Genomic DNA, 19,985 nt, shown 5'->3' on the forward strand with positions numbered 1-19,985 from the left:
GTAACTTTAACAAAAGAAACCTGAAAGGCTACCTTTGCAATGAGCATAAGGCATGTTCATTATGTAATCTTCCCCTCGGCTAAGGAAAGAAAGCCTCGCTTCACCATCCAATATTGCTGATAATGAATTACCTGAAACACAGAGCAAAGAATACACATCAAGTTCAAGTTACTTTATTGTCATTCACCCATATAAATGTCGTTTCCCCCAGACTCACACAACGGAGGACATACATAAAACAGAAGACATACAATAAATGCAGACAAAAAAATTGTGCAAGTGCAAATAGTGCAAAAAACGGTATATACAGAATACAAATTTAGTGCAGAGTTAGTGCAAAACTGAGTTGGATAATTTGGTCATCGAGATTTTCCCATTATATTTATAAGATAAGCTATCTTTATTAGTCACATGTACATCGAAACACACAGTGAAATGCATCTTTTGCGTAGAGTGTTCTGGGGGCAGCCCGCAAGTGTCGCCACACTTCCAGTGCCAACATAGCGTGCCCACAACTTCCTAACCCGTACGTCTTTGGAATGTGGGAGGAAACCTAACCCTAACCCTAACCGAAGGAAACCCACGCAGACATGGGGAGAATGTACAAACTCCTTACAGACAGTGGCCGGAATTGAACCTGGGTCACTGGCGCTGTAACAGTGTTACGGTAACCACTAAACTACCACGCCAGCCATACACACAAGTTCACCTTACTCAAGAGGCCTGGGTTTTCTATCGGTTATTCCCTCACAACCCTGAACCTGCACTGTGGCAATTTCCTACCTACGCCCCATGGTTGGACACTGATCCATGGAGAACAACACTGTCTGTTCCACAGGGGCACATGTGCAAAACACCTCACCACTGGAGCAAATTCAATGGAGTCGGTGGAACTGGGATCCTCCCTCTCCTTTGCACTTGCTCTGATGCTGAGACTTTCCACACAGGGGCCTCTGCAGGTATCTTCCTTCTTCCTGAACTGTGACTTCCCTCTACCACAGTGGACGGAGAAGATGACCACACCTCATCTTTTTCCCCTGAGCTCTGCTCCCACACCCTCCTGCACAGAGCAAGAACAGAGCTCCCCTGGTCCCCACCTCCCACCTACCAGTCCCCACATTCAATGGATCGTTCTTGGCAATTTCTGCCAGCTCCAATAAGATTCCATCACCCCACACACATTCCCCTCCCCTGCTTTTTGAGCATTTTTAAGGGATTGTTTCCTTAGCGACTCCCTGGTCGGCTCTTCTGTCACCACCAAATGCGTCCTGTCCTGTGGCATTTTCCCACTCAACCATAGGCAATGCAACACCTGTCCTTTCACCTCTTCCCTTCCTACCATCCTTGGCCCCTGGTGAAGCAGTGATTCACTTGCACGCTTCCAATCTCATGTACTGTGTTCGGTGTTCACAACGTTGCATGGGTGATCACTTCCCACACCACCAGGTTCAAGAACAGCTACTTCCCTTCAACCATTCAGTTCTTGAACCAACCGGCACAACCCTAATCACTACAGTTAAGCAACACTATGACCTTGATCACTTTGCACTAAAATGGACCTTTTTTGTTCTAATTGTGTTCTTTCTTGTAAAAATTGTGCACAATTTAGTTTTAATTTATGTCTTTCTTGTGAATGCTGCTTATCTGATGCTATGTGCCTGTGATGCTGCTGCAAGTAAGTTTTTCACTGCAGATGTCCATACATGTACTTGTGCATGTGACAATAAACTCGACTTTGACTTTGATCACTTTGAGGAGTTCCTGTATTCAGACCACAGGAGCGATCCTGAGCTTCTGGTTGCCCGCCGCTTTCCACTCCCATTCCGACCTATCTGTCTGTGGCCTCGTACACTGTTACAACAAGGCCCAATAAAAGCTTGAGGAATAATAACTTATCCTTCAACAAACAACATGCTGGAGGAACTCAGCAGGTCAGGCAGCATCTGTGGAGGGAAATGGACAGTTGAAATTTTGGGTTGAGACCCTTCATCTGGACTGAAAGATATAGACAGTATAAAGAGGTGATGGGAGTACTGGTTTCCCTTTCTATAGAATGGCCTGTTGGGCAAGTCCCACAGCCTTGTAGAGCAACACGTAACACAGATAATGAAATATAATGTGCTTCTAACTGCTACTTTAATGCATTTGGTTTCACCCTATCAGAGATATTACCTTTGTTCTACCCATCCCTCCCACCGCTCCCCACCTTCTTTGCAACTGAAAACTAACTTGTTCTCTCTCTTTCTCAGTTACAATGGAGGGTCTCAGACTTGAAATGTTGACTCTGTGTCTCTTCCCACAGATGCTGCCTGATCTAATGAGTGTTTCCAGCATTTTCTGTGTCTATATGTATTACACGTGCTGGTGTTTGTTCTGGGTGACCACAGTTGCATTTTAGTTTTCTGTTTGTGCACCAAGTATGCACATGGTTTGTGCAGAGATTTTTAAAAAAGTTCACATATGCTTTTGCTTATTTGTAACACAGCTCGAGATATTCCACTTGACTAATTCATCAACCAAAAGGTCCGGACCTTCATCTTCTGCAGCAGTTATGGACAACTCTAAACTGCAGCCTGGCTCTGTGGTCCCAGCCCAAGAGGGCCCAACTACATGTGTTGGGTACGGAAGGGGTTGGGGATATATTCAAATGAAACATTTGGCTTCAGGGTCAGGCAGCTTGGGTTGGGTCAGGCCAGGATATGCCAGCCCAGTTGAGTACTTAATCCAGCTTGGGATGAATTGCTTAGTATGATTGGCATGTGAGTAGTACAAGTTATTATTATGATGACACAAGAGGTTCTGCAGATGCTGGAAGCTGGAGTAACACACACAGAACTCGGCCTTTTCTCCTTGGAGCGACGGAGGATGAGGGGGGACCTGATAGAGGTGTATAAGATGATGAGAAGCATTGATTGGGTGGATAGTCAGAGGCTTTTTCCCAGGTCTGAAATGGTGGCCACAAGAGGACACAGGTTTAAGGCGCTGGGGAGCAGGTACAGAGGATATGTCAGGGGTAAGTTTTTCACTCAGAGAGTGGTGAGTGCATGGAATGGGCTGCCGGCAACAGTGGTGGAGGCGGATACGGTAGAGTCATTTAAGAGACTTTTCGATAGGTACTTGGAGCTTAGAAAAATAGAAGGCTATGGGTAAGCTTAGTAATTTCTAAGGTAGGGACATGTTCGGCACAACTTTGTGGGCCGAAGGTCCTGAATTGTGCTGTAGGTTTTCTATGTTTCTATGTTTCTAAAATGCTGGAGGAACTCAGCAGGTCAGGCAGCATCTGTGGAGGGAAATAAACAGTCGACATTTCGGGTCGAGACCCTTCATCAGGACTGGAAAGAACTGGTTTGTGTCAGGCCAGGTAAGTACTTACGTTTGTGGCAGGTTCACAGATGCTGCCTGACCTGTTGAGTGTTTCTAGCATTTTCTTCAGGTTTTCAGCATCTGGAATGCTTTGGATTTTCAGCTGTTAGGGAATACCTCCCTTCACATAGACTGTAGCAGTTCGTGAAGGCAGCTATCACTTTCTCAAGGGTGACTAGCGACTGGCAATAAGTACGGGCCTTGGTTGTGATACCAACATGCCACAAACAATTATTTTTTTTAAAAGGGTGTAGGCCTTCAAATAATAAAGTCATACAACAGAAGTGAGATGAATGACCAGTTTATTAATTTCTTGTAGCATTGCTTAAAGAAGACACGTTGACACCTCACTGACTTGGTAAAGCGGCCTTTTAGCATTCGTTTGAACAGGTGGATAGAACTTGGTTTATTAACTAAAAGGCGGCATCAATACAGTTGTTTTAAAAGGACTGCAGTAAAGGGGCAATCCAGTATCGTACTGTGGCTTAAACATAAAGTCAAATAATTTTAGCTAAATACTGTGACAAGTACTGTAATCAAGTCAAATCACATATGAAAATGAAAACATTTTTGTAAATATTCCAAGTTCAAAGGTATCTTAGGGCTGTTTTCTTATTAGTGCTTCTCTGCGGTTTTGATTCAAATTCAATACTTCTGTTCGCCTGATATTAAATCACTTGTGCATTATTTCTAGATACGTTGTCTAATTTCCCCACCACATCATCGTCAGCTCTCACCCTCTGTCACTTTTTTACCTATACTCATTTCCCTGCACATTGATGCAATACACAAGCAGCTCAGTAAACAGCTCTGGAGGTGTGCTTCAGTTGTGCTAAAGGTGATTTCTTAATTATCAGTTTTCCCTCACCTGCATGTAGTAATTTACTCTTTACGCTCAATTTTCAGTCTAACCCAGGATTGAAATTAAGGTCCTCCCTAACACTATCCTCCAGCATTGTAAAGCATGGTTCATTCCATGTTTTCGATGTGAAATGTGAATCCACTTTTAACAGCTCCCGCACTAAATGCACTCGCAAGGAAGACAAAGCTCACCATAAAACTTGGATTTGGCCAAGATGCTGCCACAGATGCAGAATCCATCTTTTCTGTTACTTACGTAGAACGCAGACACAGGTGGATGATGAGATACCTATTAAGTACAAGGTAATTCAATAAGAAGCAAAATTTTCTGAGCACAAATCAATATCTGAAGTTATGGAAATACATTCAGAAGCACCGGCTGATATTTCGAATTAACTAATGGGATTGTGAGACTTCCTAAGAGTTAAAACTCATTATGGAGGTGTATAAAATCATGAGGGGTATAGATAGGGTGAATGCACACAGTCTTTTTCTTATGGAGAGGGATTCAAAAACTAGAGGACATGGGTTTAAGGTGAGAGGGGAAAGATTTAAAAGGGACCTGAGGGGCAACTTCTTCATACGAAGGGTACTGCATACTGTATGTGGAACGAGCTGCCAGAGGAAGTGGTTGAGGCAGGTACAATAGCAACATTTAAAAGACAGTTGGACAGGTCCATGGATGGGAAAGGTTGAGAAGGATATGGGTCAAATGCAGGCAAGTTGCGGGCAAGTGGAACTAGCTTGGATGGACATCTTGGTTGGCGTGGACGAATTGGGCCGAAGGGCCTGTCTCCATGCTGTATAACTCGAATTCTAGAATTAAGTGTGTTACTATAGGTAGGAAACAATGGTGTAGCCACAACAATCGGTTTTTGTTTCCCTTGGTGGGCGTGTCCAGGACCAGAGGGCACAATCTTAGAATTAGAGGGTACAGTTTCAAGACAGAGATGAGGAGAAGTTTCTTTACCCAGAGGGTGGTGAAATTGTGGAACTCCTTGCCACGCACAGCAGTGGAGGCCAGATCAGTGGGGGTATTCAAGGAGGAGATAGACAGATACCTAAATAGTCAGGGTATCAAGGGATATGGGGATAAGGCTGGCAAATGGGATTAGAATAGTTTTTTTTTTCTTCTTTTTTTCCCACCCCATTTCTTTTTCCCTTTTCCTTGGAGCAGACTCGATGGGCCGAATGGCCTGCTTCTGCTCCCTTATCTTGTGATCTTGTGAGTAAAGGAGACCTTACAATATATTGCATTAAAGATTGTTTAAGCTGCTAAAAGCTACAAGTCAATAACGGTATTTGGGAAATGAATCACTTTCTCCTACCTGTTCTGCAATGTAAAAGGTCCTGCTGCTTGCTTTTGGATGAATCCACATACACCGGAACGTTTCACCAATAATTGGGTTGTATGGTTTCTTCAGGCCCTTACCATGGAAAGAAAAAGACATAAAACCAAGAACTTAATAACAAAACTTTTTTTTAAAATTAAAGATAAATGCTTCTATCCATGTAATGTGTCAAAAATCTGATTAATTTATGCAATGGAATAATCTGAAGTGCAGCAATTGCTATTTGATGGTTATGTGTGCGTGCATACACACACACTCAACCTCTAAATAATCACATTCAGAAACCTTCTTGACTTTAACATTCCAGATTCTAAAACACTGCTGTCGATAGATTGTAAATTGTATTGTAATTGCCACCAAGGTACAGTGAAAAACTTTGTTATGCATGCTGTCCATACAGATCATCATCATATCAGTGCATTAAGGTACTACAAGGGAAAAGCAATAACAGAATGCAGAATAAAGTGTTACAGTTATGGAGAAAGAGCAGTGCAAGCAGACAATAAGGTGCAAGGCCATATCGAGGTGGATTGTGAGGTCAAGAGGATATCCTTATCATAATAGGGGACCATTCAGTAGTCTTATAACAGTGGGATAGAAGCTGTCCTTGAGCCTAGTGGCTTTTGTATCTTCTGCCTGATGGGAGGTGAGAAGAGAAAATGTCTGTGGTGGGTGGGGTCTTTGATTATGTTGGCTGCTTTACCAAAGCAGCGAGAAGTGTAGACAGAGTCCATGGAGGGGAGGCTGGTTTCTGTGATGTGCTGAGCTGTGTCCACAACTCTCTGCAGCTTTTTGCGGTCTCAGGCAGAGCAGTTGCCGTACCAAGCCGTGATGCATCCGGATAGGATGCTTTCTATGGTGCATCGATAAAAATTGGTGAAGGTCAAAGGGGGAGATGAAATAGGCGTGTCCTTGTTGAAAGTGCTGCTAAGCTAGAAATTCCCATTACCTATAATTATAAAGCTAACTTGTAGCCAGTATTCTAATTCTGTTAAAGAATGGGCAGCATCTTTGTGCAATTAGCAGCATCTTATCTTTAATCAGAAGATTTTGCAGTAACCAGACAGAAGACCTCAGTCCCAGTTATGGACTAAAGCAATGAATCCAGGTTCACTTGTTCCAGTGGGAGCTTTGCATCATTTGAGGCGTGGCGTTTTGGATGACAAGTTAAATAAATGAAGTGGACATGGAAGAATTCATTATATTCTTCAAGGGAAGCTTTACGACAGCCCTAACCAATCTGCCTCTATCTACCACCATCTCAGAAAAACAGAAGAACAGATAACTACATAATTTAAGGAGCCTTACTGTCTGCAAATGGACTGCCATATTTGTCCACTTCATAACCCCAACCCAACATATTCTATTAATAAAAATGCTTTAAAGTGATAGATAAATGTACATTTCTCTTCTAAACAAATGGTTTATCGGCTTCTCCGGTTATACTTCTCAAATAACAAATGAGACAGACTACATGAGAAGGTGTTCTTATTTAACATTGAAAGAACTTTGCTCTGGAAAACAAACCTTTGGTTTTTTGTAGAAGCCAGACAAGTACCACCTCACAACCTTCTTCAAACGCTGGTATGGATTTTCCTCTGCTGCCGCACTGCAAGAATCAAACACTTCAGCATCACACGAGACAACCGATACAAATAAATGAACTGAATGTGAATTTTAAAGAAAATGCATATGCCATAATTTATTTTTGTGGCTTTTATATAATCTTCAGATTTCATTAACTCAGAGTATATGAAGGCAAGTGTAAGGACTTACACATCAAGCTCTGCAACTAGCATCCATCATAAAGTTCTGGTGTTAACGTTCTCCTAAAACTAAAAGTACAGAGGGCTTGTTGAAGGCTGGCTGCAGGCTTGAGTCATGGTGTGAAGGCTTAGTTTGTTTCAGATCAGATGAAGACCACTATTACCCTCAGTGTTCATTGATCAGGAAAGGTCGTGGCATGGGAGGATAGAAATCCCAGAGACCCTGCTGGAAACCCAAAGCTCCTCAGCTTAAAAGATGCACCATTTAAAAACATAATAAGAGCAGGAAAAGACCATAGATCAAATGAACCCGCTCCACTGTTCAATAAATTTACAGGTTCAAGAACAGCAACTTCCCTTCAACCATTCGGTTCTTGAACCAACCGGCAAAACCCTAATCACTACAGTTTAGCAACACTATGACCTCTTTAATCACTTTGCATTAAAATGGACTTTGTTTTTTTTGTTCTAATTGTGTCCTTTCTTGTAAAAATTGTGTATACTTTATGTTTAATTTATGTTTTTTCTTGTGAATGCTGCTTATACGATGCTATGTGCCTGTGATGCTGCTGCAAGTTTTACATTGTACCTGTGCACATATGTACTTGTGCACATGACAATAAATTTGACTTTGACTTTCATGATCCAGTATATCAAGACCACTTTCTTTATCTACCCTTTGTACCCCCCAGAAAATACTACTGTGGCTTTGGTGTCATCTGTGTGGGAGGATAAAGCATTGCAAGAAAGTTCTGAGAGCCTGGAGTAATAAAGGACAATCAACTATGGATAAATACCAACTTGGGGGAGTGTTTGGGGCAAAGCAAAATGTACTCACTCTGACAGAAAGTCTGCATGATAGTAGTAATCTGATAGCTTGTCCAAGAAAGAACGAGGCTCCAATATAAATGTAGGCAGTACAACTTTAGAGAGATCCATTCCTGGCCGAACTTGTTTCAGCAGAGTCCAAATCAGACTTTTGTTCTCTTCTGAAACGATTTCCGTCTGAGAGTCCTCACCCGTCTAAATTTTTCAGGGATAGAAAGGATTGAGGGTTGGTATGAAAAGGAGAGGGTTAGGATGGAAAAAAAATGTTCTCAGATTTTACCATTTCATGTTGTAAATAACAAGATTTCTTTATTAGTCACATGTACATCGAAACACACAGTGAAATACATCATTTTCATAGAGTGCTCTGGGGGCAGCCCGCAAGTGTCACCACGCTTCTGGCGCCAACATAGCATGCCCACAACTTCCTAACCAGTACGTCCTTGGAATGTGGGAGGAAACGGGAGCACCCGGAGGAAACCCACGCAGACACGGGGAGAACGTACAAACTCCTTACAGACAGCGGCCAGAATTGAACCCAGGTCGCTGGCGCTGTAAAGCGTTACGAACCCTGCGGAAAGGCATGATTTAATGAACATGCAGTGAACGTCTGCAGCATTCTCTAATATGTATGAAGACAAAAGAGACCGCAGATGCTGGAATCTGTAACAACAGAACGCTGGAAGAACTCAGTGGGTCAGGCAGCATCTGTGGAGGCAAAAGGTGTAAGTGGACGTTTTGGGTCGAGACTTTGCATCAGGAAAGAGAGGGAAGAGGAAAGGTTGCCAGTATACAGTAGTATGGGTGGAAGGTGGTGGGATAGAGGCTGGTAGGTGATTAGTGGAATAAGATGGGAAGGAGATGATGGGCAGATGGAGCCAGGTGGGTGGAAGGCGTTTGGGAGAGGTAAAAAAAGGGACATGTAAACTAGATGGATGGGAGGACAACACAGGGGATGTGGGTTACCTAAAACTGGCAGACTCAGTGTTGATACCATTGGGTTGTAAGCTACCCAAGTGGAAGATGAGACAGTAAACTGTGCTCGTAGAAATTTATATTGAATTCTGCAAAAGTACAAGGCAATTAACATTTATGAAATGTTCCATTATATTTATAGTTAATTTCCAAATTTATTTCTGAATGGTAGCAGGGTTGTCATACTATTGGAAATAAGGTCCCATTAATAAAAAATGCAGTTACTTTTCACTCTTTACATAGTAACAACAAAAAACAGTAGGGAAGGGATCATAGGGGGAAGTGGGTCTGTAAGATGTAAGCCCACCAGCCAGAGATTTCAGTAATGTTAATCGGAGCTTTGCCAAGCCCAGGGAGGCGATGGCTTCCACCACCAACAACAGTTTCAACTAAAACTTTGGCTGCTGCGCCACTTGCTCGCTGAATGTCTGGAATCAACAGACTGGGATACACAGGGAGTGACGACCAAATCTTTCTCTGAGATAAACTAAAGCTCTGCCAGTAAGCAATGAAACAGAAGATCCAGTGGACAGTCAGAGAGTTTTTCCCAGGGTGAAAATGGCTAACATGAGGGGACATAATTTTGAAGTGATTGTAGGAAGGTATAAGGGGGATGTCAGGGGTAAGTTTTTTTACACAGAGAGTGGTGGGTGCATGGAACGCACTGCCAGCAGAGGTTGTGGGGGCAGATGCATTAGAGACATTTAAGGGACTCTTAGGTAGCCACATGAATGATAGAAAAATAGGGGGCTATGTGGGAGGGATGGGTTAGATAGATATTAGAGTGGGATAAAATGCTGGCACAACATAGTGGGCCAAAGGGCCTGCACTGTGCTGTAATGTTCTATGCTCTAGAAGGTTAATTGCTTTAATAAGATTAAAATACCCCACAGTGAAGAAGATGGGCTGCTTGATTTGACCAATTAGTAGCATTAGGATTTAAACTTTAGTGCTAGCTCAGATATCAGTTTCAGGTCAGTAGATGTCTTACTTCCAGTCCTCTAGTTATTCTAGTTCAAATAAGTAGTGTCTGCCCTCTGCATCCACTTGGGTGTATTGATCATTGGACTACTTGATGCTGGTACTGGGTGCATATCACAAACATTCCATTTCACAGCAGAAACAAGCAACTTCTTACTATATAAACATAGCCGTTAAAATCTATTGTAAAGCAACAGTATCATTCACTGACATGAGCATCATATTTCATTGTTAAGTATGAATTTAAGATTATATAATATGAGACCCTCTTACCTCTCCCAATTCTTCATGAGCTTCTTCTACGTAAGTGGTTTCCTTTACTATGTCTATCGGCTCAAGATCAGTGTACAGAACATCCTGCTTTTCTGATATGTCAGAGTCACTTTCCTCACTTTTCCCACTTTTCTCCAGTGGATCATTATCGGATTCCTCGTGCTCCGGCTCATTTTCTCTGTCTGATTTATCAGAGTACAGGTCATGGTCTCTGAAGTGCTGCTGTTCTATCTCACTTTCATTTAACCTGAAAATAAACATTTTATTAACTGTAGATTTGGTTTACTTCAATTCGACAAATAGAGGTTGAATTTTCTTTGCTAGGGTGCTTCCATATGTAAAGTTGTAACATAAACAGCTTTGCATCACAGGTCTACTTAATTTAGAAGTTCCACTTGTGTATATAACAAGCTGTGGAGTTTTCTAATAGTCAGGGCTACAAAGCAAGTGGGCTACTTATCAACCTAGTGAGAGAACTCATTCTCAGTTACTGCATGTGTCACTTCCAACTTGTAACATTCCCAGTGCATTCGTCATCAATCTTCTCATTTTCATTAGACTTCTGTAAGTCATTTATAACTTCCTGAGGATTTGAGTGACTAATCCTGTATTTTTGAATTAAGCATCAGTACTTGAACAAGTACAGAGCCTGTGCCATACCATTCAAGCTTCTGCTAATTATTCTCAAGATTGGAAAACTGTGTATAATTTCACGGTGCAGCAGGTTAAATGGCCACGCAGTAACTGCCCCTCCCTCCCATGTGTCACCTGAAATAAGATTCTGAAATAAGGTTGTGTCTGCAACCTTAAAAATAATGACCCATGTTTTCTGATCCAACCAGCGACAACCTGTCTGCTTCCAACCTTTTGATAATCAATACAACGAGATTTTGCTGTGTCATTCTACTGCACGTGATACAACTGCTGAAGATCGTGTGCAAATCTCAGGGGTAAACAGCTTCAGCAACTGCCTACTGCACCCGAGCTGTATTCCAGCATCGCAAAATGACAAATTGCTAATATACAGGGGCAGGAAGGTCATAGTTTGTGCTTTAACTTAACTGCCAGGCTGAAATCTGTACGATCGGTTTGTAAGACAAGCTTTTCACTATACCTCGGTACAAGTGACAATAATAAACTAATACCAATACCAAATCTTGTATCCAGTCAGAAACCTGGATTGGGTTAAATAATTATATTCCTACAGGGGTCTGGTATCTATATTATTGACACGCAATGAACCATTCATTAAACAGAAACGATACGTACAAATAAATGGATCAGCCATCTGTACCTGAACAACCCATAAAGCCAGCACAAAACAAATTGGCGTAATAATCTAATTTTTTCTTGCAAGTATTTCAGAGATCTGCAAAGTATTTGTTTTATTGTCAGGAGTTCATAAGCATCCATATGAGTCATTGGAACAGGAATATCCGACCATAGTTAGATGTCTTAACTGAAGAATGCAATACTCTCTTAAAATTGTGTTTATTTTGCAACTACTTCTACATTGGTCTATACAGGCCGTCCCTCTGGTAATGAACGGTTTCTGTTTTTACAGATGTCTTTCAGTCAATTTTGTCTACTTTCCAACCAATGGACAAAAATCACTAGTTATGGTAACCATTCCACAGTATTGGAATGAATGGCATCAAAAGCACACAGACTAATAAGAAAGAACAATTACTAAAAGTGGAGAGAAAGAGGAAACTAGTTCTGCTGCTCATAGGAATGACTGTACGTACATACATCAGACTTTTGAATTTAATAATATTATGGGAGCTTGTCTGTATGTAGGGGTGTCTATAAGTCAGGTGTTCATAACCCAGCAATGGCCTGTACATTGAAATATGACCAAAGAACAACAGCTGAATTTCAGAAACAGCCTTTCAAAAGGAAACCTTGACTTAAGGTTTAATTATGAAGAAATGCTTGCATTTATATAGTGCACTTCATGATTTCAGAACAGCTTACAGGCACTCGTACTTACACACCACAAACTTCCAAAAGGATAGCAATATAATAATGACAGATATGTTTTAGTGTATTGATTAAGGGATAAATAGTGCAAATGAAGATGCAGGCTATTGGTGCTTCCATTTTGAAGATCATATGTAAAATCTCATCCCTAAAGCTACGAGTTTATAGATTTATTAATGGAAAGGTTTAATGATTGTAGGTCTCAAAATCAGAGACAACAATCCTAGTAACTAGCAGCGCAATCTTTGTGAGGAGGGTGGGGTGCTGGCACCTGTTCAAAATTTGAATGTACGTGCTTCAACAAAAAAATGTAGCACCAAACGTATCTGAAGCCTTAGTAATTTAGGATATTTTCTTGCTTTAAACCCATTTTTCTAAGTGCTTCCCTGTAAAATGCATATTACCACATTAACAGCTCTATCACTGAGACACTTTCTTTGCCTTTGACATTGGGGAAATATGAAGGAAGTACACATGCCAATTTATTAATACATCTTAGACTATATTCAACCCATCCTGTATAACACAAGTGAAGTACCTCAACAGCCATTCATTATCCAGTGACTAATGAACAACTTACTGGTCGTGTTCTGGACTTTGCAGTGCATTTGCTCGCAGCAGTCCAAAAAGTGCAACGTGACAGCCCTCCGAGGAGTTCAGATCATATTCTTTGCCTTCCCTAATTGTAGTTCGCTTGAGGAGACTAGAACACTTCAGAGCAAGTTCCAAAGCATCCATCCAACATCTTCCTGCAACAGAGTTTGAAAGGTGCATCTGAAGCATAAGGGATAGTCTGATGGAAGATCAATGACCTGAACTGTTAACTTTGTTTCTCTAACCACAGATTCTGCTGATTGTTTTTATTTCAGATTTCCAGTATCTGCAGTCTCTCCTGAGTGTGCAGGCAGGTGGGAAATACTTCTAAACAGCTTCAAATTTATCACTTTTCTCATATATATCTTTACGACATAGGAGGCTATTTGGTCCATCAAGTCTATACTAGCTCTCAGAGGAATCCCATCAATCCCATTCACTCACTTAATTTGTGAAACCTATTCTCTCTTATGTGCCCATCAATATCTCCCGGTTTCTCCACCTACACTAGGGGTAATTTACAGCTGCCAATTAACCGATCAATCAAACTGTCTTTAGGATGTGGGAGCAAACTGGAGCATCCTGGGGAAACTAACACTACCACAGGGAGAGTGTGGTAATTCTACAAAGACAGCATTGGAGTCAGGATTGAGTCCTGGTCGCTGGAGCTGTGAGGAGCAGGATAAGCTGCTGTGCTACCCATCGCTCGATATGACTTGATAACTTAGAGAAAGCAGAAACAAAACCCTCAAAACATCACAATGTAATAAAATGAGTAGTAGCATCTTAAAGGTGACTTATTTTCCTTGAGAACTAATTAATGCTTTGGCAATTTACTGTAATACAACACCGAGATTTAACTGTGACCAGATACACGCTTGTTGGGGCCAAAGGAGCAAGGCTATCAACAAGTTAGAAAAAAAAAACAAAGTTCTGGAAATCTGAAACAAACAGAAAATGCTGGAAAAATTCAGAAGGTCAGGCAGCGTCTGTGCAAGGCAGTCAACTTTTCGGTCTGTGACCCTTTGTCAGAAGAGGATACGAGTTTCAATCTTTTACTTACAGGACTACACTTCTAATCTTCTAAAAAAATTCCTCAGAAAAAAAATGTGATTCTACTAAAAGAAAGGTTTCAAATTCTACTAAAAGAAAGGTTTCAAATGAAATAGATGAAAATGAATATATTATAATTTTGAACACCTATGTATTTAACTGCTCTATTAATTCAACTCATGCATTTAACTGAACGTTCCAAGAAAAGAGATTTCTTTTACATTAAGTTCTTACCATCAGATTCTGAGGCAGCTCGAAATATCAGGTAACTACTGGGCAATGGCTGAGTTATGGACCCAACAGCTTCACCTTTTGGACCCTTCAAAACAAATTTATATTAGTTGTGCTGAATATCATCTGCTTTAAATAAGTACGGTCTTGCCCAATATACAAAAAGTGGGACCATATGCATCAATACAGTTACCACGTTTTGCAGTTCACTTCCTGAGTTCAAGATGAATCGATATCAACATTTAGAAGTATATTTAATAAGATAGGAATGAAAGATGCAGAACCAAAGTGGGAACAGGGCAAGTTGCTGATATCAGGTCTAGCTGTGTGTGAGGAAGGTAAACACCTACGTGGAGAGGCTGGGTTAAATGATCATGGAGCCAGGGAGTAATACAGCACAGAAACAGGCCCTTCCGTCTCCCGGCATAGTCTTGATCACTGAAGTTACTTCTATTGGGAAAATGCAGTTACAAGTCGTTCCCAGCCTACGAGTGCCTGACTTATGTACAGTGCATACATATGAACAAGGGTTTGGGAGACTGGTGGAATGGATTTGCCAGCTGCTGCGGGGCTACAGGTATCTTCTGCCGGGTGAGAACTCGGTTCCCAGCTGCACTTGCAACTTGCGAACTGTTCGGGTTACGAATGGTTCGCAGGAATGGAACCCTGCTGTAACCTGGGGGTGATCTGTACCAGCTTTAGTTTTGAACCCCATCACAATCAAATAGCCTGCTTTACATCTCAGGCAAAATCTAGAGACCCGCTGAACTGTAAGCCAATATAAACCACTACCTTTAGGATTGTAGTTCAGAAAGTAGGGGTAACTTGAGGGTGGGGATGAAGGTGGGGCTAATTTTGAAGGTTGGAGAACCAGTACAGGAAACTATTAATTAAAATTAATTTCCGGGATTGTTTGCTCATGTGGCCAACACACTGGACATTCTCTGAATTATGTGTGTCAGTTAGTTTTGGTTAGCTCAGTGTAATCCACAGCTTACCAGTTTAACAGGCTAAATATGCATGGAAAAACATTAAATTCACGTATGTTACAAAGGTAGATAGAGTCATAGAACAATACAGCACGGATACAGGCCCTTCAGCCCAATCAGTCCATGCCGACTACTGTGCTCACCTAACTAGTCCCAATTTCCTGCGTTCGGCCCATATCCCTCCAAGCCCCATCCCTCCATGTACCTATCCAAGTACTTCTTAAATGATACTGTTGTACCTGTCTCAACCACTTCCTCTGGCAGCTCATTCCATACGCTCACCACCCTCTGCGTGAAAAAGTTGCCCCTCAGGTCCCTTTTAAATCTTTCCCCTCTCACCCTCAACCTATGCCCCCAAGTTTTGGTCTCCCCTACCCTGGGGAAAAGACTGTTACCGTCCACCTTATCGATGCCTCTCATAATTTTAAACACTTATAGAAGTTCGCCCCTCATTCTCCTACATCCCAAGGAACAAAGACCTAGCCTGGCCAACCTCTCCCTATAACTCAGGCCCTCGAGTCCTGGCAACATCCTTGTAAATCTTTTCTGCACTTTTTTTAAGTTTAACCACATCTTTCCTTTAACTTTTCAGTTTAACCACGTCTTTCCTATAACTTATAAGATTGTACACTGTTCTTTCCAGTTTAAGTAAGCAATTTAACTACACTGAAAGACTGAAGGGTACAATTGTGTGAAAGATATAGACTTCAACTAATCAGCAGGATAAACAAGATGTGCAAGATCCCCCTGAACTCATTATAGAACAGAATATTACAGTTCTATAATGTACTTAACTGTACATAGCACAGTACAGTTGTGCCAACATTTTATCCTGCTCTAAGATCTAACCCTTCCCTCCTATATAGCCCTCCATTTTTCTATCATTCATGTGTCTATCTAAGAGTCTCTTAAATGTCCCTAATGTATCTGCCTCCACCACCTCTGCCGGCAGTGTGTTCCATGCACCCACCACTCTCTGTGTGAAAAACTTACCCCTGACATCCCCCTTATACCTTCCTCCAATCACCTTAAAATTATGCCCCCTCATGTTAGCCATTTTCGCCACATAGTTTTCTATATGGTGTTGTACTTTCTTATCGCACTTGTGTCCTTGGATCTAAAGGCTAAATTCTGTTTCAGTCCTAAATTGAGATTTTGACACTGGTACTTGGAGAAGAGGCATAGTTAAGTTTCAATAAATGAGCCATTCTAACAGGTTAAAATAGGTTTGTGGAATGGGAAAGAACAGAGGATGGGGGAAAGCAGGAGTTTTCAAAATTCTTGAACAAGATTTTGCTTCAAAAGTACATGGATAATATTATTTTAAGATTTCAGTGTTTGTTGTTGTATGTTCAGGTTTGTTGCTGTGTCAGTCTAGGAGGAAAACTTATTATGAATTGGCCAAGGGTTTCTGAACTATTATGGCTGGAGATGTAAAAGGCCCATAAACTTCTTAATATTAAGTAATTTTTTGGAGGTTCAAGTGTCAAGGTTCAGTGAACTTTGTATATTAACTAAACAGGGAGCACAAACACAGGAAATTATAATGTTTGATTTATGAATTATACACTTATTAACAGCTCACTTTCTGAATAGCACCACTGGCAGATGAAGAATTGTAAAATCTCAAGACAAAATTCTGCACATTTTAACTCCAAAGCACTTTGTACATCAGCATCTGCACACACACTGCTTAGCATCCTTTCTGAGTAGCCATGATGTACTACTGGAGAGAGAGAAGATGCCTCAACAAACCTTCACAGCCCAAATGGATTGTTCCAAGGGATGGAAGACTTTAAAACAGAAACCATCCTTCTTTGATGGTCTTTCAATGAGTTCGCAGGCATTCAGAAGCACCGTTCCCACCCACTGGCCGTTCTTTGGAGTTTTGTAGATGAGTAGAACTCCAGGCTTCAGGACACACCACAGTTTTGTCCAACTCTTTAAAGTTCCACGAATCTGACAAAAGATGAATTGCATTTCTATTTAACTGAAATTGTGCAGAGAAATATGAGTGAAAGTAGAAATCATATTTTCACCATTACTGCATCAGATACATGCCAATTTTCATGGATTTGAACAGAAATAACCTGCCCCAAAGCTGAAAGTGTGCAAACATCCTTTCCCGATAGTCAGAGAATGATCCTCTCCTTGGTAGTCAAAGGCCAGAAGACATAGGAGCAGAATCAGGCCATTCAGCCCATCGAGTCTACTCCACCATTCGATCATGACTGATTTATTTTTCCCTCTCAACCCCCTTCTCCTGCCTTCTCCCCATAACCTTTAACGCCCTTACTAATCAAGAACATATCAACCTCCACTTTAAATATACCCAATGACTTGGCCTCCACAGCTGTCTGTGGCAATGAATTCCACAGATTCATCAGCCAGGGTGGTGAATCTGTGGAATTCATTGCCACAGATGGCTATCAAGGGGGTTTGATAAATATTTATTAAAAATGATCACAGTTCTTAATATTATTTGTAATTTATCTAGAATATCATGCAATACCTGCCACATCCCTCAGGTATTGAGAGAAAGCTTATGGGGCTGGTGTGAATGTTTTAACACTTTGACATGTTGACTCATCAACCACACACTCTTCTTTAAAGGCACAAAACATATACACATTCCTTGGAAGCCTCTTCCTGTTTTGACACATAAATAACACTGCATATTGACTTAGTGACAACAACACAATGTCAGTCTTTGATCTCCTGACTTTCCAGAGACAAAAAAACGTCAGACAGGCCTTTCAGATAAGAAGATTCCTGCCTTAAAAATGACAGGCTAGGGAAGTTAACAAATGAAGTATTACAATGTAAATATTTGAGAGCAATAAGAAAAATTAAAAAATGGAAAAAAATAGAAATAGGGAAAAATAACAATAGGGAAATAAAGAAAAATAGGATTAAAGAGAGTGGTAGTGAGTGAAATGTCACGACCTCAGCACCTGTGGTCCTGGACACAGGGAGACAGCAATTTCTTTGAACTTGTTGAATTTATGAACAAAACACTATGCTGACCAATGTTTTTCAAATATCTCTACAAGGTATTGGTTAAGTAATATGAATCATTTTGTATCAATTCATTAACTACCAGTACAATTTACCCACTTACTCAAACACAAATGCACCCATTACTCTATTGCTCTTTTTCGGAAAACTTATCCATTATCTTGTCCAATGATCTAAAGGGGGATTGCAAGAACATAAAGTCACAAGGACATATAGCATAGAACCAGGCCCTTCAGCCCACCATTCCCATGCTGTTCATCAAATATCCATCTACATGAATGCCATTTATCAGCATGGATAATGGACAAGTATTCCTGAAAAAGGTCAATAGAGTCACAGGGCATTTATGCTTGAAAAGATCTTTATCTGATTGCTAAAGCAGAAAACTACACCAATTCCAACTATTTGTGGGATATAAGATAACTAAATGGGTAGAATTGTATTGTAGTCAATGAACTGCATGATACAACATCAAAAGCTATGTTTTATTTAGCTGTTTAATTAATAATTAAATATTGGAAATTATTCTTTGTATGAGTAGGACAAACAGTTAAGATCTTTGAAACAGTTTTATCACATCATTAATATCTTAGAAAAAAATAGCAAAGCAAGTTATTGTTTTCTGTGTTTATTATGCAAATTAAAATCAGTGAACTTATATAACTGACCATAACCTTGGCAGAGGTGCAAAGATCTAAACTAACAATAGTGTTATCTATAGCAGATAGCTACTCACACACCTTTAGCCAATCAGCCATTACTATTACAGACGGATCAGTGATGCTGCTCAGCAGCTCTTTGGTGGCTCTTTTCTTTTCTTCTCTGTAATTTTTCTTTTGAACCTGAAATTAGAATGATTATTTAACAAAATTACAGGGCATGGTTAGTAAATTTGTAGATGACACTAACATAGGTGGTATCATAGACAGTGAAGAAGATTATCAAAAGTTACTGGGGGATCTTGATCAGCTGGGTAAGTGGGCCAAGTAATGGCAAATGGCGTTCAATTCAGATAAGTGCGAGATGTTGCATTTTGGAAAGTCAAACAGGCAAGGACTGTCAAAGTCAAAATTGAGTTTATTGTCATCTGCACAAGTACATGTATGCACAGGTGCAATGAAAAACTTACTTGCAGCAGCATCACAGGCACATAGCATCAGATAAGCAGCATTCACAAGAAAAACATCAATTAAACAAAAGTATACAAGAAAGAAGACAACTAGAACAAAAAAAACAAAGTCCATTGTAGTGTAAAGTGGTCATAGTGTTGCTAATCTGTAGTGATTAGGGTTGTGCTGGTTGGTTCAAGAACCTAATGGTTGAAGGGAAGCAGCTGTTCTTGAACCTGGTGGTGTGGGACTTCAGGCTTCTGTACCTCCTGCCTGATGGTAGCTGCAAGAAGATGGCATGGCCTCATTGCTGGGGATATTTGATGATAGATATTGCCTTCTTCAGGCAGCACCTCCTGTATATACCACCAATGGTGGGGAGGGATGTGCCTGTGATGTATTGAGCAAAGTCCTCTACTCTCTGCAGCTTCTGACAATTCCTGTGCATTTGAATTGCTATACCAAACCATGATGCAACCAGTCAGGATACTTTCAACAGTACGTCTGTAGAGGTTTGTTGCAGTGTTCGGTGACAAGCCAAACCTCCTAAACCCATAAGAAAGTGAAGATACTGGTGCGCCTTCCTTGATTGTATGGGTTGTTGCCACA

At 40.9% G+C, this 19,985-nt stretch overlaps 1 protein-coding gene across 8 annotated transcripts in view; it reads right to left on the reverse strand.

Annotated features, from left to right (window-relative positions):
- The window catches only part of osbpl8 (oxysterol binding protein-like 8), a 148,236-nt gene that overhangs the window by 25,949 nt on the left and 102,302 nt on the right, over window positions 1-19,985 (reverse strand). For all 8 annotated transcript variants that reach the window (XM_052029897.1, XM_052029899.1, XM_052029901.1 and 5 more), the window contains 10 exons: window positions 19,008-19,109; window positions 17,005-17,208; window positions 14,264-14,348; window positions 12,963-13,131; window positions 10,400-10,646; window positions 8,181-8,365; window positions 7,104-7,185; window positions 5,553-5,651; window positions 4,417-4,513; window positions 33-131 (listed from right to left, as the gene is read on the reverse strand). In XM_052029897.1, the coding sequence (XP_051885857.1) occupies window positions 33-131; window positions 4,417-4,513; window positions 5,553-5,651; window positions 7,104-7,185; window positions 8,181-8,365; window positions 10,400-10,646; window positions 12,963-13,131; window positions 14,264-14,348; window positions 17,005-17,208; window positions 19,008-19,109 (1,369 nt within the window). The remainder of the gene's footprint in view (window positions 1-32; window positions 132-4,416; window positions 4,514-5,552; window positions 5,652-7,103; window positions 7,186-8,180; window positions 8,366-10,399; window positions 10,647-12,962; window positions 13,132-14,263; window positions 14,349-17,004; window positions 17,209-19,007; window positions 19,110-19,985) is intronic.

Source organism: Pristis pectinata, chromosome 15 (genome assembly GCF_009764475.1).
Source record: "Pristis pectinata isolate sPriPec2 chromosome 15, sPriPec2.1.pri, whole genome shotgun sequence".
NCBI lineage: Eukaryota > Metazoa > Chordata > Chondrichthyes > Rhinopristiformes > Pristidae > Pristis > Pristis pectinata.